At 40.7% G+C, this 26,049-nt stretch overlaps 1 protein-coding gene and 1 non-coding gene across 5 annotated transcripts in view; both read left to right on the top strand.

Annotated features, from left to right (window-relative positions):
• Positions 1-26,049, top strand: part of GOLIM4 (golgi integral membrane protein 4) — a 114,343-nt gene that overhangs the window by 48,428 nt on the left and 39,866 nt on the right. For all 4 annotated transcript variants that reach the window (XM_066241180.1, XM_066241181.1, XM_066241182.1 and 1 more), the window contains exons 2-5: positions 15,033-15,107; positions 16,436-16,485; positions 22,913-22,966; positions 24,151-24,301. In XM_066241180.1, the coding sequence (XP_066097277.1) occupies positions 15,033-15,107; positions 16,436-16,485; positions 22,913-22,966; positions 24,151-24,301 (330 nt within the window). The remainder of the gene's footprint in view (positions 1-15,032; positions 15,108-16,435; positions 16,486-22,912; positions 22,967-24,150; positions 24,302-26,049) is intronic.
• Positions 25,484-25,618, top strand: LOC136312380 (small nucleolar RNA SNORA31). The gene has a single exon (XR_010726972.1). It is a non-coding gene; the product is annotated as a small nucleolar RNA SNORA31 (small nucleolar RNA).

Below are 26,049 nucleotides of genomic sequence, written 5' to 3' on the forward strand. Positions count from 1 at the left end.
AAAAAGCTTTGGTACATATATACTATGGACTACTTACTCAGCCGTAAGAAATGATGACATCGGATCATTTACAACAACATGGATGGACCTTGATAACATTATACTGAGCGAAATAAGTAAATCAGACAAAACTAAGATCTATATGATTCCATACATAGGTAGGACATAAAAATGAGACTCAGAGACATGGACAAGAGTGTGGGGATTACGGGCTGGGGGGGAGGAGAGGGAGGGGGATGGGGGAGGGGAGGGCACAAAGAAAACCAGTTAGAAGGTGACGGAAGACAATTGGACTTTGGGTGATGGGAATGCAGCATAATCAAATATCAAAATAACCTAGAGCTGTTTTCTCTGATTATATGTATCCTGATTTACCAATGTCACCCCATTAAAATTAATAAAAAAAAAAGAATGTGTCTCATGGCTAATTCAGGCAGTTAGAAGAATAGTATAAGGATGCTAATTCTGCTTCTCAGGCCACATCCTGCAAAAGGGGCCTCAAGTAAATTGGCGATTTGTCTCTTCAGACTTTGCCAATCGAATTTAAAAAAAAATAGGTCAGGAACACCCTGAAATGGAACTAACATTACATGAGCATAAATTTAAAGGACTTTTAGATATTGGAGCTGATGTATCTATTATTGCTAAGCTACATTGGCCTCCTTCCTGGCCCACTCATGCAGCAGCCACAGAATTACAAGGTATAGGGCAGAGTTAATCCCCTCAACAAAGTTCTAGTTTTTTACATTGGGAAGATTACGAAGGTCATTCTGGATTTTTTAAGCCTTATGTGCTCCCTGGATGGCCAGTTAATTTGTGGGACAGAGATGTTTTGAAAAACACAGGAGCGTTGCTTGTCAGTCCTAATGGTTTAGTCAGTACTCAGATGTTTGGGGATTTTTGCCCACTAAGGGACTAGGGAAAGAACAGCGAGGAATTCTCACTCCCATAGAAATGGCACCCAATACCAGAAGCTGTGGATTAGGATATCAAAATTTAGCATAGGGGCCTTGGTAGCTCCTGCTACATCAATAATGCATTGTGCAGACCCAATTACTTGGAAATCAGATAATCCTGTATGGGTAGACCAATGGCCCCTTTCTCAGGAGAAACTTAGGGCAGCTGCTCAATTGGTACAAGAGCAGCTACAGCTTGGGCACATTGAATCATCTAATAGCCTATGGAATACACTTCATATTTTGATTTTGTCGCCTCCTTGATTATCAAGGGGCATAGGCGACGCTTACAACTTATAGGTTTTGAGCCTCAAAATTATTGTTATTCCTTTTTTCAAAGGATCAACAACAATGGCTCTGGGAAACTTCCACTAAATGGCAAATCGCTTTTGCAAATCAATGGACAACTTTATACTGAAACAGTCAAGTTAAAATCAGCTCAAAGACTAGAATTATATGCCATTATCATGGCTTTTCAGCATTCGCCGTATTCCTCCTTTAATCTGTATACAAACAGCAAATATTTACTTATGGTTGTTTCCACTATAAAGACTGCTGTCTTAGGAACAACTGCAGATGAACTATTTCAGCAGTTCCTCCTTCTTCGAAGACTTCTATGTCAACATAGAGCTCCATGTTTTATAGGACATACTCGAACTCACTCCATGCTCCCTGGAGCTTTAGCACAAGGGAATGCCCTTGTTGATGAAGCAACCCAAAAGAAAGTTATTTGGAGCAACCATAACAGATCGAGCAATTCAGTCTCATACTATTCATCACCAGATCGCTGCAGCCCTGCGTAAACAGTTTCAACTTTCTCGGGAAGCAGCACAGCAGATTGGTAAATCCTGTCCAAGGGGTCCTATACTACAATCTGTCCCTTCATTTGGAGTTAACCCTCAAGGACTCCTGCCAGGACAACTTTGGCAAATGGATGTTACTCATATACCTTTATTTGGCAAACAGTCCTATGTCCACGTTACAGTGGATACCTATTCTGGATTTATAGTAACCTCTGTCAGAACAGTAGAGGCTGCTAAGCATGTTATAGCTCATTGTCTGTATGCACTTTTCTATTATTGGATTTCCTAAACTGGTTAAACTGACAATGCTCCTGCATATGTAGCAAAAGCATTTACTGTATTTTGTCAAACCTTTCGAATTATGGGTATCTCTTACAATCGTTAAAGTCAAGGTATTATTAAAGTGTACCCAGCAATTTTTTTTTTTCTGAAGCTGGAAACAGGGAGAGACAGTCAGACTCCCGCATGCGCCCGACCAGGATCCACCCGGCACGCCCACCAGGGGCGAGGCTCTGCCCACCAGGGGGCGATGCTCTGCCCCTCCGGAGTGTCGCTCTGCCGCGACCAGAGCCACTCTAGCGCCTGGGGCAGAGGCCAAGGAGCCATCCCCAGTGCCCGGGCCATCTTTGCTCCAATGGAGCCTTGGCTGCGGGAGGGGAAGAGAGAGACAGAGAGGAAGAAGGGGGCGGTGGAGAAGCAAATGGGCGCTTCTCCTATGTGCCCTGGCCGGGATTCAAACCCGGGTTCCCCGCACGCCAGGCCAACGTTCTACCGCTGAGCCAACCAGCCAGGGCCAACCCAGCAAATTTTTAAGGTCAATTTTAAAAAAATTTAAAAGGGGGGAGTCATATCCTGGAACTCCTACGGGTCTTCCATATCATGCCTTTTACTTTAAAATTTTTAAGTTTCTTTTGAATGCTGATGAACAGGAGACGCCAAATCTTCTCCTGCAAACTTCTACCTTCTTTTATTTGATCCAGCTTATAACACTGTTTTGTCTTTTTCCAAATAGCTCCAGATATACGGAAAAGGTTTATATAGGTGGATGGGGATCCTCAAACCCCTCAGCGAGATCTTTTGAGCATGGCTTTTTAAGGTTACCAAGAGGCAAAAAAAGTCCAATAGAGATCAGGTGAATTACCAGCTTTTAGGATATGCCCTTAAAGGCTCCAACGCCCCAAAGAAGTCTCATAGGAATCCATCTGAGTCCTGCTTCAATAGTGAAGAGGAAGGTTAGGCTTACATGCCTTTGCTGTAAGGAAAAGGGACACTGGAAGGTAGGCTTCCCCTTGCTCCTCTAAGGGTGGATTCAGTCTCTTCTAGCCCTGCTCCAGCCACTTATGACCTAACCTTGCCCAGAATGCTGGGGTTTGCCACTGAAGGCTGAAGGTGCCCAGAGCCGTCAGCCCCATCTACGACACTGTGGACGAGCCTAGGGTATTTATTCCAAGAAGCAGGTAAACTGATCTCATTTGCACAAGGGCCATTTAACTATGTCTTCCCTGAATAGTCAGGTTTTTTATTCTTCCCTCAAAGATCTCTGTTGTGGGTGTTGATAGTCCTATTTTCTTCTGCTTTGTTCAGTATATAGTGTTTCCTTTATTCCTCCTACCTCAATGCCCCACTCATATTTCAGGCTGGGACCTACTCCTAATTTAGAGCTCTCTCTCCCCCTTTTGCCAACTTCTATTGTGAATTTACCTTTGCCACCCAGCGTAGTGTATCCCAAGGTTCTCTTTACCACGCCACAGTTGCACAGCTCCAGTGAAAAGCACCCTGGTCTCATCTCTCCAGGCAGAGGAGAACAGAGGCTCTATCTCCACACATGCTGCTGCAGATGGCTTTTCCAGTCTACCTGAATCATTACCAGCTAGAAGCAGCAGTCATTGGCACTTGGACGTGAGCTGCAAAGTATAGAATTGTGACAACAGTTCCAGTGCCATGCAGACTTTTCCTGGATGTGCACTTTTTCTGTTCTTCTGCTCCTTGTGACAGCTCCTAACAGACTGAATGGGGTTGGGTTACATTTGCAGGGATTTAGAATGGTGTTGTGGCCAACTTGGACTTGGTGAACATGTTAAGGACACTACTCTTTTATAGATTGTTGCTGTATTGTTCAAGAGTTTGCTTAAAGGCTTTAATCACAGTAAAAAAAAAAAAAAAAATATATATATATATATAGGCCCTGGCCGGTTTGCTCAGTGGTAGAGCGTCGGCCTGGTGTGCAGAAGTCCCGGGTTCGATTCCCGGCCAGGGCACACAGGAGAAGCACCCATTTGCTTCTCCACCCCTCCCCCTCTTCTTCCTCTCTGTCTCTCTTTCCCCTCCCCCAGCCGAGGCTCCACTGGAGCAGAGATGGCCCGGGCGCTGGGGATGGCTCCTCGGCCTCTGCCCCAGGTGCTAGAGTGGCTCTGGTCACGGCAGAGCGACGCCCCGGAGGGGCAGAGCATCGCCCCCTGGTGGGCAGAGTGTCGTGCCAGGTGGATCCCGGTCGGGCGCATGCGGGAGTCTGTCTGTCTCTCCCCGTTTCCGGCTTCAGAAAAATACAGGAAAAAAAAAATATATATATTTTATAATATATATATATACTCTATGTATATATATACTCTCTCTATATATACTCTCTCTATATATTCTCTCTCTCTCTATATATATATATATAGATAGATAGATAGACAGATAGAAGACCAGATTAAGAAGATGTGGTATATATACACTATGGAATACTACTCAGCCATACGAAATGATGACATCAGATTATCTACAACAAAATGGTGGGATCTTGATAACATTATACAAAGTGAAGTAAGTAAATCAGAAAAAAGCAAGAACTGCATGATTCCATACATTGGTGGGACATAAAAAACGAGACTAAGAGATATGGACAAGAGTGTGGTGGTTGGGGGGGGGGAGGGAAGGAGGGGAAGGGGGAGGGGGAGGGGCACAAAGAAAACTAGATAGAAGGTAATGGAGGACAATCTGACTTTGGGTGATGGGTATGCAACATAATTAAATGACAAGATAACCTGGACATGTTTTCTTTGAACATAAGTACCCTGATTTATTGATGTCACCTCATTAAAATTAATAAAAATTTATGTATAAAAAATGACACTTGTGTGAAGTATTATGGGAACTTTATTGTTAAGTAAAATAAATACTTCAGTTGCCACATGGTAGAAAAACACCTAATCAAACTGTTCTTTAGTCTCAGCATTCTCAGAGCTGTATTTCAGGGCTATGATTTAACTACTGTTAATCTTAGGGGCCTTACAGCAACAGATAAGTTTACATTTAATCTCTATTCTGTTATCTGTTTAGTCTCTGGGATATATGATACTGATATGAGCCAACAAATGTGGAAATTTAGTTTAAAAATGCTGGGACATAAAGGACAGCAGGCAAATGAGGAAAAGACAAATATATGTATTTTCTAAATGCCCTCATTCATTTAGCAAGATTATTGCATACCACTAGATACTAGGAGCGGAAATTGGGACGGAAGTGGGAGTGAGAGTTTGGGGTCTAGAAGAAAAGGAAAAAGGAGATGGCCGACCTCATCCTTCAAGGCATGTATAGTTCATTTATTCATTCTTTCATTCACTTATTACCTATTGAATGCTTTATCAGTTTCCTGGGGATGCAGTGTTGAAATTACAGACCAGAAATTCTTGTTCTGACTGAGCTTCTATTCTAGTGAATGGAAGGGCAAAAGGTAAGACAGATCAGTAAAAAATACTGTAGTGTGAAGTGCTAGGAGAAAAATGAAGTAGGGAAGGAGACTGGCAGCGTTGAAGATGGGAAGCAGGCTGCAGTTCTAGGCGGGGTGTCTGGGGCAGGACCTGGTGAGAAGGTGGAGACCCGAAGGAGGGAAGGAGGCGGGAGTTGGTTGCATGGGGCCCTGGGGAAGGAGCAGTGGAGGCACCAGGAAGGGGCAGTTGAGGTGCTGTGGTGAGAACTGCCTGGCGTCTGGGGGAGACAAGGAGGCTGCGACTGGCCGAGCGGGGGGGGGGGGGGGGGGGGGGGGGGGGGGGGGGGGGGGAGTCGGGTGGAGCCATGCGAGGCTCCAGGCTTCACTTGGAAGGGAAGCCTTTGGAAGGTTTTGCCCCCAGGCTTGGAATGTGAATATGTAATTTGGTAAAGGGAGCTTACCATAAATAAAAGCTAATTAATAATTAAATTCAGCTATAAGTCAAGCGACTAGAAAGGTTGAATTGTACTGGAAGGCGTGCAGCTGGGGCTGAGTGACGGTGGGAGGCTCTCTGTGTGGTGATGGGAAGGACGCAGCTCACATGCCAGGTTCTGAAGATGGGTGCTCAACTCGGGGGCTTTGGGAAGAGCCAGGCTGGGACACATGGGAGACAAAGCCTCCGGGAAGCACTTGCCTACTTACAGCTCCAGGGCAGTCCTCGAAAGGGTATTAGTTGTTTCCTTTCTTTTTCTGTCACGTGGTTGTTTTATTTATTTATTTTTTTACAGAGAGAGAGAGAGAGAGAGAGAGAGAGATAGATAGGGACAGACAGACAGGAACGGAGAGAGATAAGAAGCATCAATCATTAGTTTTTCATTGCGCATTGGAACACCTTAGTTGTTCATTGATTGCTTTCTCATATGTCCCTTGACTGTTGTCCTTCAGCAGACCGAGTAATCCCTTGCTCAGACCAGTGACCTTGGGTCCAAGCTGGTGAGCTTTACTCAAACCAGATGAGCCCGCACTCAAGCTAGCAACCTCAGGGTCTCGAACCTGGGTCCTTCCTCATCCCAGTCGGACGCTCTATCCACTGCGTCACTGCTTGGTCAGGCTCTTTCTCAGACTTCTTATGAGGTAAATATGAAAGAATTTTACTTTAGATATAAAATTTTACTTTAGATTTATATATAAAAATCTTCAACCATATTTGTCAAATAAGTTTGTAAATATGATAAATATGTTTGCTCGCTTATAGTTTGCATTGTGTGTGGGAGACAGGCTGTGGGCAGGCAGGATTCTTATAGCCTATGGCTTAGTTTTAAGACTAAGCCTTTCCCACCCTTTTTGATGTGGGGTGGTGCACTCTCATGAGGAATCCCATTATGCCTCAGATAAGTGACTTTGTATCAGAGATTTCCTTGTTTGTGTATTGGATTAAAGGTTTGGATTTCTACACTATAAAGTGGGGCAGACCAGGAGCTTGCTCTCTCGGTTCCTGGGATTAGCATTAGAAAGGAAAGCAGAGAAAGGCCACGTGGAGGAGAGGAGAAGCAGCCAAGATGGCAGAGTGCTGAGTGAGAAGCCAGTTTGTGCAGAGTTTGTGCAGGGAGAAGGAAGGAGATGGGGAACAGAGGTGAATAAGGCTGGTGAGGTACAAACCTTTGATTCTAGGAAACTCGGATAAGTCAGTAGCTTTGTGAGCACTGAATGAGTGGGTTTTGGAGCCCAGTGTGTCTTTTACTTGCCTGCTGGGTGCAAGCTAGGATTAAAGCTAATGGCCCACCAGTTCTTGGCTCCGTTGTTTCTTTACTGTCTGTCAGAATCAAATGCGAACCTGCATGGGCCAGGCAGCTGTGATAGTGGCCGTGGATACTGGCTTTACAAACCACAGTTATTAAAAGCACTAATTTGTTGTGCATTCTAATTTTTATTATATGTCAAATGACAAATATTAAGTTGAAGATCTTAATATTTTCACAATATTAAGATTGTGAAATTAAATAATGTTGGGTTGTGTGACATTTATATCAAGCCTTTGTTGTTTTCTTTTTTTCTTTATTTTTTAAAATAAAAATAAAACCTGTTACTGTCAGGACTAAAAGCAAAATTGTATGGGCTGTTGCTTTTGCCAAAGAAGCATTGCCCTCTCTAGGCTTAAGGTGTTAGAACACTTAGCTGTATTTCTGTTTAATTTTGGAATGCTGCTTTCTAATTCTGAACTGGTGCAGTTTGCCCTGAAATGTTGTGGATATGTGTTTTACCCAGTAGTGGATGTATACAACTAATTTCTCTTGTGACTTTCAGATGGAAGTCAAAGTTAAAGTGGAAAATTGCTGTAAAAGCTAACATGTTTGTAAACTTTTGAAGGCTTTAAGATAGAGTAAAACCTGTTTCCATTCTCGATTGCACGGAAAATATTAAACTCCTTCAGTAAGCAGATGATGAGTCTTGTGGATTTCCTCTTTTTCTCATGAATTTTTGTGATTCAGCTCCTATCCCTGTTATAGTGTTATTCTGCATTCAAGGTCTTGAATGCTGAGATTGAACTATCATATTTTTATACTTATTTTCCCTTAACGTGCTTGGTGCCATGAGAATATTCACTACATACCATTTTTGTTGCAAAAGTGCTAGCAGTATTAGTTTATCTTGACTGATGCCCTTGAGTTCAGAGTATAAATAGAAAAATAGAGATAAGTCACAAGGATTGATTAGCAATCCTCCTCCTAAGCAAAACAGTAAACATATCTAGATAAATCACTAGCTCAAAAGCCTGGAGAATGCATTTTAAAGAAATTAAGGGTAGTGTGTGTGTATGTTTAATTGATAGGGAAATTTTCTAGAAGAGCTACAAAGACACAAATATTCTATCTGGGTTGTTTTACTGTCCTTCAAATTTTATTTAAAAAATTGGCTTATGGGTTTTCCTAAGTTCTTGGAATGATTATTTGCTTTATTATTTCTTTATTATTTGCTTTATTATTTTTTAAACAAATTTTTAAAGCAAATTAAAATCAAGATCTTATGCCTTATTGAATATATATCTATAACTTTGTTATTATTAGAATTTAATTTTAGGGTTGAGAAGACTTCCCTAATTTACTCTCCGGCAGTTTTAAGCCATCATAGCAGATAAGTGAAAAAATATTTTAGTATTTTCTGGCATTTACTCTGCCAGGCAGTGTTCTAAGCACCTGGCATTTATTAGCTCATTTAACCCTGACGTCTCCCCAGAGAGATAGGTACTGTTACTATTGCCACACATCATATAGAGAAACCGAAGTACGGAGCAGTGCAGCGCCTGGCCCCTCAGGCAGTGCTTCTCAAACTGTTTGAAGTCGGGGCACATTTAAAATCCTACAAATAATAGTAGGCGCACTTTATACAAATTTCTGAGAAATATGTTATAATAAGTCAAATATTAAAGAAAAAATATAAAGTCCAAGCGTGCTTTTATGGTAATTAAACAAAATATGACAAAATTAAATTTATTCTGACATTAGAAAACATTTTTATATTACATTTTTTGTTATGCTTTTTAGAATTCATTAAAAAGAGTTAAAAAAATAAAAAGACAAAAATGTTATCTTTATATATATATATATATATAGATAGATACACTCTTAGTAAGACTTAGTAAATTTTTCGTTCTTGTGTTTATGAGAAACATGAGCCTGATGTGTCCTAGCGATTTATTTCTTCAATGTTTGGGCATATATTTGAAAGGCAAATTCTTATTTCCTCGTCAATACATTGAAGAATTCCTCTCTTTTTACTCTAAATTGTGTTGAGAGTAGAAAATCCTAATTCACATAAATAGGATGTTGAAAATTGTAGTAAAATGTTCAAAGCTTTTTTAGATATTGCCACATATTCTTCTTTTATAGAAATCCAAAAGGCTTCAAGAGACAAGTCCTTATGTATAGTCATCAATCTAAAACCCCCACCATACATATCATCTTAACTTTACACCAAACAAAGGATAGAAGAAACTTGCCTCCAGTCTTTCTGGGGTACATGGGGGGTAGTGTAAACAATCCAGCACCACAGCTTAACAGCCTTTTGAACCTAATCAGGCAAGTGAGGTGGGGGGTTGGACAGACTGTCAGTTTACAGCCAATTCCCCACACCTCTGTTCCTCAAAAATTTAAACTCCAACAGGCACATATTTCTCTGGAATACCATAGGGTACACCAGTGCGCCCTGGTGCACACTTTGAGAACCACTGCCTTAAGGATGGATCTGGGATATGAACTCAGACACCTGTGCCTATGTTGTCAATCATTATATTATTGCCTGTCTCTTTTTTTATGCTTTCTAAAATTTCCAAATCCAAGAATTTTCACTTCACTGGTCCTTACCTACTATTAGTGGTTTTGTCAGCTCCCAGTTTGGTGATTCTTCTTTGGCCTTTCTCTGAACCTGATAAAAAACAGTGCTCCAGCTCCCTCCACCAAGTGCTGCTCTTTCACCTTCTTCCTTGTTGATCAGCTCTACCTCTCAAACCCCTTTTGCATTCCTAAGTTATATTACATCAGGACATGTATATAATGTAATATATATATATACATTCTATTACATTATAGAAGCTGATGCTCTATAATGGCTTGGCCAGTTCTGAGTAAGATACTATTAATAATACAGTTACCTCATGCTTTCTACATATAGCCGCTATTCCTGTTTATCCTATCTTTTTACTCCTATTGCAAAAACACATTCTCTTGCCTGAGCTCTTGTTGTGATACCATTTTGTGTATGACTGTGTCTCAGATGTCGCAAGGACTGTAATCCACAAACAGTTTGCTTCTTTGTGAACTTCATAGAGTATCTCTTCAGGTGATTTATGAAAGTTTATAACTGTGTATCCTAGGATTTCTTGGCTCTTGAGACACTTGACTATTAATATGTTGAATATATAAATTCCCATTGAGTATAAAACTGTCAAAGGCAGTTGTGTGATTCAGTATGATAAATGGGTGCTGTGGGCCAGCTGTTGGCACAGTATCTTCCTGACTGCGTTGCAGAGAAGAGGATGAAGAAAGAATGCAGCACCATTTCCCACAGGCCCACACCTGTGCCTGTCGCCTCATCCCACGCTCCCTCTCAGTTTGGGCTACTTTACTGGATGCTCCGCTCTCGTTGAAGATGGAATCACACTGATGAGTTTTCTGCTTCCCAAGCCAAATATAATCATTATCTGGTTGCTGAGTTCACACAGTGAGTTTACATACAGTGATTGCTGCTGTATATTATTAAATAAGGAAGAATTTCACAGGATTGTAATATGTAAGTGCAGCTTCCCCCTCTAACCTTACTCGTCCACAAAAATATTTACTACTACTCTGATGTGGCTAGGGATGGGTGGTGAGCAGTCCCCTCATATAAATCTTGTCTAGGCTGTAGGTTTTTGTTGTGTTTTTTTTTTTTTAAATTATGGGTGTTTCTAGACTGGAATTATTTATCCCAAATGGATCTGACACCCTCAGGAGGCCCCTGGACTCGGACCCCTGGCTGCCATTTCAGTTCCATTAGAGCAAGGTCTTGACTTCGCCTGGTTTTTTTTCCTTTGAAAATAATGCAGATGCTTGCTGAGATTGTCTGTAATATGTTCAATGGTTGTACCAGGATCCCCTTTTAGCTGGCATGTTTATATTCTTGTGACCTTCTACCTAGACCGTGGGAACTTTGGCCAGTGGATTGGAGTTGAGGGGGTGTTTCCTTCCCAGCTGGGAGTCTGGGTGGTCCTGTGGCACTCTGTTCTTGCCTCTGTCATATCATGATGGCGTTGTAATTCACCTGCTTCCCTGTAAGTGTCCCCAACCTGACCGAAATCCTCCATGACCATGAGCCTGCAGTTCCGGGCTTGGCTTTGGTGTGGTTATAAAATAGCACTAATCTTTGTTTTCCCTGCTTTGTCTCAAACTTCATACAAGTTGACACTGTTTGTATCAATCCAAGGAAACTCTTGGTGTTAATAGGCTTTTGGAAGTTGGTTTTGGGACTTAAATGCCATACAGATGTGTTTGAACAAATGTGATTTCTCAACAATGGACTTGCAACTAAGCTCTTTGGAGTACAACTACCTTCTGTCTAGTTTCACACCTCTGTGCCTTTGTCCTTGTGAGGCCTTTCAGAATGTGCCTCCCTGTCTACCAAACTGCTCGTCACACTCAAAGCATCCAAGAGAGAATCTCCTAGGAGAAGTCTTCCCAGCCCCTCTCCAATCCAGAGCTCATCCCTGTCTTTCCTTGGGCTTAAATATACTTTTATTATCCCAAATGCATTTAGCTCTAATTATTTAAAAATGACCTAACCTATTTCCAGTGTTAGACTTGAGCTTCTTGGGGCCAAGGCCCTTGTCTATTCATTTTGCTTTTCTATTGATAATGTGGTGCCAGGTACACAGTAGGTGCTAAGACAATGCGGAGTTGTGTTGGGTTTCTTTATAAATAGCACGGGGTGGTGGAGGTCATGTGGTGAATAGAGTAGGAACTGGGGTGGAGAAAGGGGTTGGAGCAGAGATTACTGCAATGACTAGTAACAGGCTGAGGACGAGGGGAAAGATGAGACTGGGGCAGACATGCCAGCAGGGGTGACACCAGACCAGTTTGGGTGGAGGCAGGCATTCTAGAAGTTGTGGACAGAGATGTTAGCTAGCAGAGGTGTGAGTAGAAGTAGGAGCCGTGGTTGTATTGGGTTGGGAACCTATGGCTCGTGAGCCAGATGTGGCCCTTTTGATGGCTGCATCTGGCTCGCAGACAAATCTTTAATAATAAAAAAATAACGTTAAAAATATAAAACATTCTCATGTATTACAATCCATTCATTTCCTACCGCTCATGTTCATGGTTGCGGGTGGCTGGAGCCAATCACAGCTGTCCTCTGGGACAAAACCAAATTTTTATTGAATAATGCATAACATACACGGGTTGTATGGCTCTCATGGAATTACATTTTAAAATATGTGGCGTTCATGGCTCTCTCAGCCAAAAAGGTTCCTGACCCCTGTTATAGATGGAGCCCTGGCGATGGGAGGTGTATATAAGATGACAAGACAGGATGTGTAGTATGGGAAGGAGATGATGTCCTGTTGGAAGTTGGACAGCAGTAGCTGGTAACTGGCAGCTGTGACAAAGGGGAAAGGGTGGGCAGAGGAACAGCGAATCCCTTCAGCAGCAAGGGCTTGTAGCAGGTGGGGGGAGGGGAGTTGCTGTGACCATGATAACTCTGGATGGCCAATTGTATATGCTATGCATGGTCAGGCAGTGATTAATGATTAAACTGTATCTTGGGTAATTGTGCAGAGCTAAGGACTGGTAAAACCACTGACAGGTTTGGCTTAGTTTGCCAGGTAATGACATCATATGTGACCACAGTGCTGAACAAGCGGCTTCAAACGGCACCTCAGGAATTTCACTTACTCTTTTCTCCTTTCCCCACATTGCCTGTTTAAGCCACTCTGTGGGCTGCATTTTATGTCCCTGGGTGAAATCTAGGGCAGACTTGGCTACTTCTTGACTTCTTTCAGACTGAAAAAAAAAAAAAAGAAAAACTTTCTTGTATGATAATTATGTAGTATAGTAAGTATTGCTACATCGGCAATTATAATATATAAATGTATCAAAGTAACACTATTGACTTCCTTAAACTTAAAGTGTTTCACATCAAATTTATTCAATAAAAATCAACTTTTAATATCATTTATCCACAGCCTTGTTGTAGTAAGTATCTTGATTTAGTATCTGGTCTAGTACAGAATAGTAATAACATGTTTTATTCATTCAGAGGGAAGTCTCCCTCTCTTGCAGCTCCGCTTGCTGCAGTTGTGAAGCCTGGAGTGGGGAAGAGAGTTCCAGTAGACCAGGTGTCCCCAAACTTTTTACACCAGGGGCCAGTTCACTGTCCCTCAGGCCATTAGAGGGCTGGACTATAAAAAAAACTATGAACAAATCCCTATGCACACTGCACATATCTTATTTTAAAGTAAAAAAACAAAATGGGAACAAATACAATATTTAAAATAAAGATAAGTAAATTTAAATCAACAAACTGACCAGTATTTCAATGGGAACTGTGGGCCTGCTTTTGGCTAATGAGATGGTCAGTGTCCTGTTCCATATTTGTCACTGCTAGCCGTAACAAGTGATATGATGCGCTTCCGGAGCCATGACGCGTGCGTCCCGCGTCACTGGAAGTAGTACTGTACGTGAGCGATGCTGCGCTCTGCGGTGCTGCCACATACAGTACTCAGGAGCATAAGATGTGGATGCATACTGTGCTCCTCTCACTGACCACCAGTGAAAGAGGTGCCCCTTCCGGAAGTGTGGTGGGGGCTGGATAAATGGCCCCAGGGGGCCGCAGTTTGGGGATCCCTGCTGTAGACTCTCCCTGCCTTTCCTCTAACGTACCTGCTCTTCCTCCCCTGCTCCCGGCAGTTCTGGCCTCTGTGGAGTAGACTGAGGAGACAGGGATGGTAAAGTGCAGGAAGTCACAGCAAGACATCCCTCTGCCGTCGGTTTCTACTGGCCGTGGCAGATGTGATAAACCTGGCTGTTCTTGTGTGGCACTTCTGCAGTCCTTTCCAGTATCCCTCCCTCCTTCATTTCTGTGTTTTCCTTGATGTGGGGACATAGACTTTTCTTTTTCATTCCGGTGGTATACTGCTGTGGTTTCCTTACCGACACACAGCAGCCTTAATTTAAATTCAGATTGTGTTGACTCAGCAGTGCTTATAAAATATCTGAGTGGAAATACCTATAGGCTTTAGGAAATGTTGTTTCAAGTGCCTAAGAGAGAGGCAGGAGGAGTTAGAGATACAGATTTGTGGGTCAGTGCTATGCAGAGGGTGGTTGAAGTCGTGGGCGTGGGCATGGTTGCCCAGGAACCTCACAGAAATGCTCATTTAAGAAGCAGGGGAGCCTGACCAGGCAGTGGCGCAATGGACAGAGCATTGGCCTGGGATGCAGAGGACCCAGGTTTGAAACCCTGAGGTCGCTGACTTGAGCGCAGACTCATCCTGCTTGAGCATGGGTTCTCTAGGTTGAGCTTGGTGTCGCAGGCTTGAGCCTAAAAGCCCCTGGCTTGAGCAAGGAGTCACTGGCTTGGCCTTACCCCTGGTCAAGGCACATATGAGAAAGCAAATTAATAAATAACTTAAGTGCCTCAATGAAGAATTGACGCTTCTCATCTCTTTCCCTTTCTGTCTGTCCTGTCTGTCCCTCTCTCTGTCACTCTCTGTCCCTATCTGTCCATCTCTCTGTCTCTCTCTCTCTGACTCTCTCACTTAAAAAGAAAAAAGAAGCAGGGGAAGGAAAAGGAGCTGGCACAAAAGGTAGCAGCCTCTTCCAGAGTATTGGTTCTATAGAGGGACATACTGTTCAGAGATTCTATAGGAGTCATCCCAGAATTATGTCGATTATTGCATCTATTTTTAAATCCAGAATGTGAAAATTCTAAATATATACCTTTTTATTTTAATTGTGAAAAGACCCTAACTTGTTTTCCTCCTGTTTTAAAAATTCATGTTAATTTTACTTTAGAATTTTTAAACCATTGAATACAAATTTTGACTTTTTTTTCCAGTTGTGTATGAACACAGATCAAGATTAGAAAAATCATTACAAAAGGAAAGACTTGAACATAAGAAAGCCAAAGAAGGTAAATAATGTACCTTGTGTTTTGTTTTTATCATACTCTTCCTTGAAGCATCATGTACATATTTGCTTTACTACCTTTTTTTGCTAAGAAATTGATGAGATCAACCCGAAGTCAGATTTATAGGTAGACAGAGAGAGATGTCAAGCAATTTGCTGTGCCTTGTGCAATAAAATAATTCCTGCTCAAGACTGCATTTAGAATCTTTCACTCAATGTGTGCCACCTTGAAGTAGTTCATATATTGACTATATATATTCTTTCAGAAATAAATAGCTTTTCATTTGAATATGATACACATCTGAATATTATACATATGTTATTAATACCTGGAACTTTTGTCTACAAATATCCAGAAAGTAACAGTATGCATTGTCTCAAGTATGACATATTTATATGACATATTATATATATATGCATATGCATATATATATACACATTTATAACAATAAATTGATTATATTGTATGATGTCTTTTAAGTTAAACGCCTGTTTTATCTTATGAGGGCTTTTATTGGACATCATATTGGTCCAATTTGAAAAACTAACATTTTGCACAGGCATTAGGCAGTGCTATGATTTTTATCAGAATTTTGGTGGAAAGCATAGTGTTTATACAGCTTGTGATCTACAGTTATATGTATTTATATTTTTATTCATGTTTTGTGATAAATCTTGTGATTTAAGTTAGGTGTTCTGTGTGATTAATTTAGTGTGTAGGAGGGAGAAAAGGGGACGGCAATATTGGTTCGGATGTGTAACTGACCCTTGGATTAAGCCTGTGTAAAGAACAGAAACTTAACATCATTGAAATGCTTTAATAGGATTTGGATTTTTCTTGTCTTCAAATACAAAGTGATTTTATAGGGCCGTCTAGTGGATGATAAGTTGTAATAAGAGCATTAAAGATGGTTTCAGTGACTTGCATTCTCTTTTTAGGTCCTGAATGATTTTAGTGTGCCATCTAGTGGATAGCAAAAAATCACCTCTGGCTTTAGATGTGCTTTCTGTTTTTTTCCTCCTTAATTTCAAGGCTGGTTAATTACACAGTGCACCTTCTAAATGCACTTTTAATCAATTGGTTGTAATGTGGATATTGATGCAAGATTTACAGCTTTAAGGTAAAGAGGAAAATTGTATGATAGTTTTTTCAACTTTTTCCAAACTATTAAGAGGCAAAATTAAGTATATATATAAGACACCAAGCAGATTGTTTTAAACCCAGAACTTTTTTTGTAAGTCTGAATAAAAATTTCCTTTATTCTTTTAGATGGTTAACAATTTCACAAGCAATTAATGAACACTGTATTTCCTCCATTTTATATTTTCTAGATTTTCTTGTTTATAAGTTAGAAGCACAAGAAACACTAAATAAAGGAAGGGTAAGTTTTTATCCATTTCTCTTTTTCATGAAACTGAGAGGAGAGGGAATTGTTGAAAAATCTTTTACTCTGATTATTAACAATTGTAGGTCTGAAGTACATTTTTTTTTTGCTACCAAAATATTTTAAGAGGAAGAGTTAAAATTATTCTTAAAACCTACCTATTTTTATTATATTATTTATGATAGCAATAAATTGGAAATAGCTTAATCTTCAACAATAAAGAGTAGATTGTTTTTTTCTTATGTTAATGTATGTAAAGTGCCCAACACATAGAGTTCCTCTGTTTTCTTTCCTCCTTGTCCTATAGTATAATATATTTTATTTTATTTTTTTATGATTTTAATTTATTGAGTTTAAATAGATTCGAGTGTCCCACTGAATGTATCTCCCCCCACCCTCATGTTTCCCTCGCCCCCCTGCCCTGTTTGCCCCCTCCCCCCTTCCCTCCAGGGTTTGCTGTCCTGTTCTCTATAATGTTGTCTTATGTATATATAATTTTTTTTTTTTTACAGAGACAGAGAGTCAGAGAGAGGGATAGATAGGGACAGACAGACAGGAACAGAGAAAGATGAGAAGCATCAATCATCAGTTTTTCGTTGCGACACCATAGTTGTTCATTGATTGCTTTCTCCCACATCCCAGTCCGACGCTTTACCCACTGCGCCACCGCCTGGCCAGGCTTGATTGCTTTCTCATATGTGCCTTGACTGTGGGGCTACAGCAGACCGAGTAACCCCTTGCTGAAGCCTGTGACCTTGGGTCCAAGCTGGTGAGCTTTGCTCAAACCAGATGAGCCTGTGCTCAAGCTGGCGACCTTGAGGTCTCGAACCTGGGTCCTCTGCATCCCAGTCTGACGCTCTATCCACTGCACCACCACCTGGTCAGGCTATTTATATATAATTTTATTAATCTCTTCCCCTTCTCTGATCCCATCTTCTCTTCCACTTTTCCTGTGACCATTTTCCCTCTAGTCCCTTTGAACTCACCTCTGCCTCTGATCTGTTCCTTAGTTCACATTGTTCATTGGATTCTTCAAATGAGTGAGGTCATATGATATTTTTCTTTCTCTGCCTGGCTTATTTCACTTAGCATAATAGTTTCCAGGTCCATCCATGTTGTTGCAAAAGGTAAGATTTCCTTCTTCCTCATGGCTGCATAGTATTCCATTGTGTATATGTACCACTGCTTTCTAATCCACTCGTCCACTGACGGACACTGGGGCTGTTTCCAGATCTTCGCTATTATGAACAATGCTGCCATAAACATGGAGGTGTATTTCTTCTTTTGAATCAGTGATGTGGTGTTCTTAGGGTATATTCCTAAAAGTGGGATAGCTGGGTCAAAAGGTAGTTCCATTTTTAATTTTTTGAGGAATCTCCATACTGTTTTCCACAGTGGCTGCACCAGTCTGCATTCTCACCAGCAGTGCAGGAGGGTTCCCTTTTCTCCACATCCTCATCAGCACTTATTATGTATTGTTTTGTTGATGAGCACCATTCTGATAGGTGTGAGGTGGTATCTCCTAGTGATTTTAATTTGCATTTCTCTGATGATTAGTAATGTTGAGCATTTTTTCATATGCCTATTGGCCGTCTGTATGTCCTCTTTGGAGAAGTGTCTATTCAGTTCTTTTGCCCATTTTTTGATTGGATTGTTTGTTTTCCTGGTGTTGAGTTTTACAAGTTCTTTATAAATTTTGGTTATTAGTCCCTTATCAGATGTATTGGTGAATATATTCTCCAATTGTGTGGGTTGTCTTTTTATTTTGTTCATATTGTCTTTAGCTGTACAAAAGCTTTTTAGTTTGATATAGTCCCATTTGTTCATCCTGTCCTTTATTTCACTTGCCCGTGGAGATAAGTCAGCAAATATACTGCTGCGAGAGATGTTGGAGAGCTTACTGCCTATGTTTTTCTTCCAAGATGTTTATGGTTTCACAACTTACATTTAAGTCTTTTATTCATTTTGAGTTTATTTTTGTGAATGGTGTAACTTGGTGATCCAGTTTCAATTTTCCCAACACCATTTGTTAAAGAGACTCTCTTTAACATAGTATGCTCTTACCTCCCTTGTCAAATATCAATTGTCCATATGGGTTTGGGTTTATTTCTAGGTTCTCTGTTCTGTTCCATTGATCTGTATGCCTGTTCTTATGCCAGTACCAAGCTCTTTTGAGTACGATGATCTTGTAGTATAGCTTGATATCAGGAAGTGTGATACCTCCCACTTTATTATTCTTTTTCAGGATTACTGAATCTATTTGTGGTTTGTTTGTTTTTTTGGTTCCATATGAATTTTTGGAATACTCTATATCTTTGAAGTATTGCTATTTTAATAGGAACTGCATTGAATTTATAGATTTGTAAAGCCAGAAGCCAGGGCTACCATCACAGCAGCCCGGCCCATGCAGGTTCGCATTGGATTCGGACAGTCGGTAAAGAAACAACGGAGCCAAAAACTGATGGGCCATAGTCTTTAATTCTAGCTTGCACCCGGCGGGCAAGTAACATACACTGGGCTCCAAAACTCACTCACATTCAGTGCTCACAAAGCTACTGACTTATCTGAGTTTCCTAGAATCAAAGGTTTCTAGCTCACCAGCCTTATTCTCCTCAGTTCCCCACCTCCTTCCTTATCCCAGATACAAACACTACACAAACTGGCATCTCACTCAGCACTCCGCCATCTTTTCTGCTTCTCCTGGCCACATGGCCTCTTTCTGCTCTCTGCTCTGCTCCCTCTGCTCTCTCATGCTAATCATCCCAGGAACCAAGCGCAAGTTCCCGCTCTGTCCCCATTTTATAGTGTAGAAATCCAAACCCTTAATCCAATATACAAAGTAGGGAAGTCTCTAATACAAAGTCACTTCTCTGAGGCATGATTGGATTGTACCACCCCACATCAAGACGAGTGGGAAAGGCTTAATCCCAAAACCAAGCCCCAGGCTACAAAGATTCTCAACACACATTAATATCACCTGGGCGACGGCCTCACGTGGGCAGCGTTATCTTTTACAAAGTGAGCATAATACATTTTATCTGCCCAACAAGATTTCTTTGGGTAATGTAGACATTTTAATTATGTTTATTCTTTCTATCCATGAACATGATATATGCTTCCACTAGTTTGTGTCTTCCTTGATTTCTTTTATCAGTGTTTTATAATTTTCCAAATACAAGTCTTTAACCTCTTGGTTATATTTACTCCTAGGTACTTTGCAGTAGTGAAAGGGATTGATTTTTTAATTTGTCTTTCAGACAGTTCATTGTTGGTGTATAAAAATGCCACTGATTTCTGAATATTGATTTTATATCCTGCTACCTTGCTGAATTCACTTATCAGGTCCAGTAGTTTTTTGACTGAGACTTTAGGGTTTTCTATGTACAGTATCATATCATCAGCAAATAATGATAGTTTTACTTTTTTTTCCAATTTGGATGCCTTTTATTTCTTCTTCTTGTCTGATTGCCATGGCTAGGACTTCCAGATCTATGTTGAATAAGAGTGGTGAGAGGGGGCACCCCTGCCTTGTTCCTGATCTTAAGGGGATTTCTTTTATTTTTGCCCATTGAGTATGATGTTGGCTTTGGGTTTGTAATAGATGGCCTTTGTCATGTTGGGGTATGTTCCCTGTATTCCCACTTTGCTAAGAGTTTTGATCATAAATGGGTACTGGATTTTATCAAATGCTTTTTCTGCATCTATTGATATTATTATGTGATTTTTTTATCCTTTTGTTTATGTGATGAATCACATTGATTGATTTGTGAATATTGTACCAGCCTTGCCTCCCCAGAATAAATCCCACCTGATCATGATGTAGGATTTTTTTTATATATTGCTGGATCCGGTTTGCTAATATTTTGTTGAGAATTTTAGCATCTAAGTTCATCTGGGATATTGGTTTGTAGTTTTTTTTCTTTGTAGTGTCTTTGCCTGGTTTTGGAATCAGAATTATGCTCACCTCATAAAAGGAGTTTAGAAGTCTTTCCTCCTCTTGAATTTTTTGAAATAGCTTGAGAAGGATAGGAGTTAGTTCTTCTTTGAATATTTGGTAAAATTCGCCTGTGAAGCCATCAGGCTCAGGACTTTTGTTTGTTGGGAGTTTTTTGATAACTGTTTTAATCTCATTTGATGAAATCAGTCTGTTTAGGTTTTCTGTTTCTTCTATGTTGATTTTTGAAAGATTATGTTTTGAGGAGTTTGTCCATTTCGCCTAGGGTTGTCTAATTTTATGGCGTACAGTTTTTCATAGTATTTTCTTACAGTCCTTTGTATTTCTGCTGTGTCAGTTGTTATTTCTCCACTCTCATTTCTAATTTTATTTATTTGGGTCCTCTCTCTTATTTTCTTGGTGAGTCTGGTTAAATGTTCATCGATCTTATTTACCTTTTCAAAGAACCAGCTCCTGGTTTCATTGATCCTCTGTGTTGTTTCTTAGCTTCTGTCATTTATTTTCGCACTAATCTTTATTATTCTCTTCCTTGTACTTCCTCTGGGCTTTACTTGCAGTTCTTTTTCTCTTTCTTTTAGATGCAGGGTTAAATTGTTTATTTGAGCTTTTTCTAGCTTCTTAAGTTATGCCTGTAATGCTATGAACTTCGCACACAGGACTGCTTTTGCTGTGTCCCATAAATTTTGAGTTGTTATATGTTTGTTAAGAATATTTTTGCCCTGGCCGGTTGGCTCAGCGGTAGAGCGTCGGCCTAGCGTGCGGAGGACCCGGGTTCGATTCCCGGCCAGGGCACACAGGAGAAGCGCCCATTTGCTTCTCCACCCCTCCGCCGCACTTTCCTCTCTGTCTCTCTCTTCCCCTCCCGCAGCCAAGGCTCCATTGGAGCAAAGATGGCCCGGGCGCTGGGGATGGCTCTGTGGCCTCTGCCTCAGGCGCTAGAGTGGCTCTAGTCGCAACATGGCGATGCCCAGGATGGGCAGAGCATCGCCCCCTGGTGGGCAGAGCCTCGCCCCCTGGTGGGCGTGCCGGGTGGATCCCGGTCGGGCGCATGCGGGAGTCTGTCTGACTGTCTCTCCCTGTTTCCAGCTTCAGAAAAATGAAAAAAAAAAAAGAATAGATTATTTTTATTCATTTATTTGTTCACTTGTTTACAGTCTCTCTTTTCTGCAGCGTATAGTATTTGTTTTGGTTTGCCTTTGCACCAACATTACTGTGTAACTCCTAACAGTATCATAGTGCTCTTGAGTACAAAGTGCTGTTCACTTTCAACGTAGCCAAGAGAACATTTCCCTCACCCCCCCAATCCAGATCTTATGTAAAAACATTTGCTGAATGAATGAATGAATAAATAAATGATATTGGCATTAAAATTTTTTAAGTCCATATTACCTTGAAAAATGCTAGTCTTTCACTTACTGTTAGAAAAAAGTAAGCTTTAGTTGAATTAAACATTGGTATTTGGGGTTCTTAAAACTGAGAAGAGCCAGTGACTTACTTAGGTAGGTGGCAGGCTATCGGCTTTCAACTTTTACTTGCTTTTGAAAGCCCTGACCAAAACTGTGTACATTCTGTTGTACATTTCATAATATAATTCCCTTATAAATCAAAATAAAGTAGTGAAGCAATAAAATAAAGTGAGAAAGCAAAAATACATTTCATTTTATAAGTTGTAAAAATATGAAATAAATGATTGAGAGTGTGTACTCATACTGACCACGGGGTGAGCAAGGGATGTGACGTGTAAGCTAGCACAGCACAGCGTGGGGAGAGGAAGTGTTCAGGGGGCTCATATCCTGACTGACATGGCTGCCCAGGACTGGAAGAGGTCCACAGGTAAAGTTGCTCCGCTGGCCCCAATGATCTCCTCCTAAAACTCGGAGCTCAGTTGTAGGCTAAGGCAGTTTGAGTCCTGGGTCTGCCACTGAAGGAGTGCTTGCTTGCCCTTGGTCTGCTCCTTCTCCTTTCTCATCCTCACTCTGAAATGGAGTATCACTAAGGTAAAGTAATATATGGAGACTTTCTTACCCATTGAAGCTCGGGGAGGAAAGCACTTTTCTCTCCCCCCGCCCCAAGCCAAGCCAAGCCAAGCTCCTGAGACCTGGGCCTTGCTGGTAGCCCCCTTTCCCTTGGAGTACCTGGCACAGTGCATTATTACCTTTGTGCCTCAGTTCTTCTGAACGTGAAAGTGGAAGTAAGTCATTGCCCAAGGCCCTGTCAAGCTGCTATTTTATGACTCTTATGTCCTCTTGTTCATTACTAAAATCTTGCAAAGTTATGGGCATGTTAACACTTTATTTCTCCTATTATATGAAGAGATGGCCTCAGAGACATTCTGGTTCAGGTGTAGAATTCATTTTAGCTTACACAGTAAAACAAATGAAATTCTTCTATTAAGAGTTATAAGCTGGGTTTAGCAAAAGAGCCAGGTTTTTAAATATTTGTGTTAACTGTTTTCTTTTCAATTTACAGCAAGATTCCAATAGTAGATACAGCGCATTGAATGTGCAACATCAAATGTTGAAAGTGAGTGATTTAATGTTATTCTTCATGAATGAGTGAAAGGATTAACTAAAGTGATTAAGGACAATTACAGAAAGTTGATTTCTATTATAATATGGTAAAGTCATATTTGACTAAATGTGTATCACATTTATGACCTCATTACAAAGAACATATTTAACTTATTACACATTTTCTTAGAAATCAAACTCTCTGGTCGACTAATTTGTTGTTGTTCTCTTTATTCTTCAAAGCTTTTTGTTTCTTTAATTTCTCAGTAATTTTCCTTAGATGGTTTCTTTATCTTAGACACACTGGAGGTGGTAAACTAGTGCCTCCTTTGTGCTACTAATATTTAAAAAGTGTCCTTTTACCTACCATAGAGACAAATTTATAATTGAAGATTCTCCTTCCTGAGTTCTGGGGTAAAATGCATTACTGTGTGTCAGGACGACAGGGAGAGAGAGTGAGGAGGGGAGAGACTCACATGCCATCCACACAGCAGGAAGACCACGCGTGATCTGCACCCTCCACCCCCAGCTCTTTGTCTGTGTTGTCTTCCCGCCTATGACAGTCGGGCAAGAACTTTTTTATTGAAACCAGAATCTGTTTTATTATCAAGAAAGCAGTGCGTGATTAAAGCAGACTATCCTTTCACATGAGGAATTTGGAGACTGTACAATTTATCTAGATTGTCATGGTAGCATAGTATTATCATCAGGAGTCAGATAAATAAGAATAATTGAGTAAACAATCAATTTATTACCCGAAAGGGAAGTCTTTTTATTTTCTTTCTTTCTTTAAACTGGGTTACCAGGAAGGCTGAAAGGGAAATCAAAAATGTCTTAGAAAAATAAAAGATTAAAAGAGGAAGTTAGACTATCCAGAGGGTAAATTTTTCCATTAGCTTCCCCTTGTTTCCACAGTCATTTGAGTACCTGGGAATTTCCCCAGATCCTTCTCTTTTCCATCTTCCAACTTCTTGTTTCCATTGATGTTAAAAATTAAGAAGAAAATTATTTTTGGCCATCATCCCAAATTCCTTATTTGGAATGTAAGGGAAATGAAGGTGAGCTCCCCAAATTAAAAGCGCCCTGAGGAAAAAGAAACGTACTTCTTTGTTCTTGCTTTCTTGCAAGAGAAAGGCTGTGTTATTGAGAAATAGACTCTGGGGAATGTACATTGTTGCTAAGGTCCTGTTTTTGCAGAGTCAGCACGAGGAGCTGAAGAAACAGCACAGCGACTTGGAGGAGGAACACCGCAGGCAAGGGGAGGACTTCAGCAGGACATTTAATGACCATAAACAGAAATACCTGCAGCTGCAGCAAGAGAAAGAGCAGGAACTTTCTAAGCTGAAAGGTATTTGGAAATCTAATTAGCCAGTAATCAGTGCTCATATTAATGTTTCAATGAACATACTTATCTTGTTTGCTTTTCGCATGGTGGTCGATTTATCTGCATTAGGTGGTCTTTTCCTAGCCACTTACTCCTTTGCAACACCTTCTGTTCACCTTACCTCTTCGGTTTGTTTAGCAAGCGGAGCTCATCAGTGTTTCAGTGGGGCACACTGGTCACGTTGTACACACAGTTGTGTGTGTGTGCAAGACATCTGGCATCTCGGACATCAGCCCCCACATGGCCATCCAGCAGTGCTCCCAGTCATTGTGATGATTCAGAGCTACAATGGTGAAACATTTCTAAACATTTTCAAGGTGAAGAAAGACTCCTGATTGATGGCTAGTAGTAGCTGCAATAACTCAGGCTTCTAGAGTCCAACTGCCCTGGCGAATCTGGGCCTCATCGATTATTAGCTATATGACCTTGGACAAAAGTTGTGTAATCACCACTGTTTCATTGTCCTCATCTGTAAAACTGGGATATTTGTAAACAGTATCACCCTCATAGCGTTGGTGTATTAAATAATTTATGCAAAGCATCTAGAACAACTGCTGGCATGAGGTAAACCTTCAATATGTATTAATTGGCATCAATGTCAGCATCAAGTATTTTCATAGTATTATGGAACAAAATGTATTATTTCTTCTCAAAGTATATCTGAGTTTTGGAAAAGAGAAATAGCACAGTCCACATTTACCTATTTAGTGATTAATAAATATTCAATAATATTAAATTTAAATAGACTATTTAAATAAGTTTTTAAAGTGTGAAAATGGTGAACTCTGAATAAGTTGTGTAGTCTAGTTAATAGTATTGTGCCAGACAGACTCCTGGTTTTGGGGTAGTACCTGCATTTATATAGGACACTGTCACAGAGAGAAGCTGGGGGATGGGTAGCTTGGATTTTTCTGGACTCTTTAAGCAACATTTTGTCTGTTAAGTATTTCAGAATAACAAGTTACAAAAAAAGGCTCATGGGAAGAGTTAAGTAGCCACTGAGGCAATTTACAAAGGGTGAAAATGGGCTTGATAGAGCTGGGCTTGCTTCAGCAGGTGATACTCACAAGGTGTGGATATGTAGAAGATTTGGCTTGTTGGTGATGGGGCAGGTGGTGAAGGGTCATTAAGATAACAAAACAGCGATGCATCTAGTTGACAGACCTGGAGCAGTTACTGTCTGCTGCTGGGGCTCCATTGTAGATGCAAGAAAAAGGGTCCTCGTGCTGTCTTTCTGTCTGTCTTACTGTGGCAGCCAAAACTGAATGGGGGAATACAATAATAATAACCAAACAGAGGAGAGAGGAAAGAAAGACAACACCAGAATTCTCACAGAAGTCGTGTAAGGAAAGAGAGGGCCAGAGGAGTCGAGTGTCAGAGGTCGTGTAAAGAAAGAGAGGACCAAGGAGTCCCGTGTCAGGAAGAACTTTCGGTGGTGAAGGAAGAGACTTTTTTTTAATTAAGTACCTGGTTTAGCATTTGCAAGCCTGAGCTAAGCTGAGTAAATAGTAAATTATACTGATACTAACTAAGTAGATTCTTTAACAGAAATAAAATTTCGTAGATGCTTGACCTGTGCTTGGCATACTCTACAATGTAGAGTCTACATAGTTCATTTAATTTGAGCAGTGTCCTTAAACGGCAGGCTTTCTTATGTCTGTTCTCTATTTACTCCTTTCTTGGAAACAAAATCCATATGTAGTACAATTTTA

Source organism: Saccopteryx bilineata, chromosome 8 (assembly GCF_036850765.1).
Source record: "Saccopteryx bilineata isolate mSacBil1 chromosome 8, mSacBil1_pri_phased_curated, whole genome shotgun sequence".
Lineage (NCBI taxonomy): Eukaryota > Metazoa > Chordata > Mammalia > Chiroptera > Emballonuridae > Saccopteryx > Saccopteryx bilineata.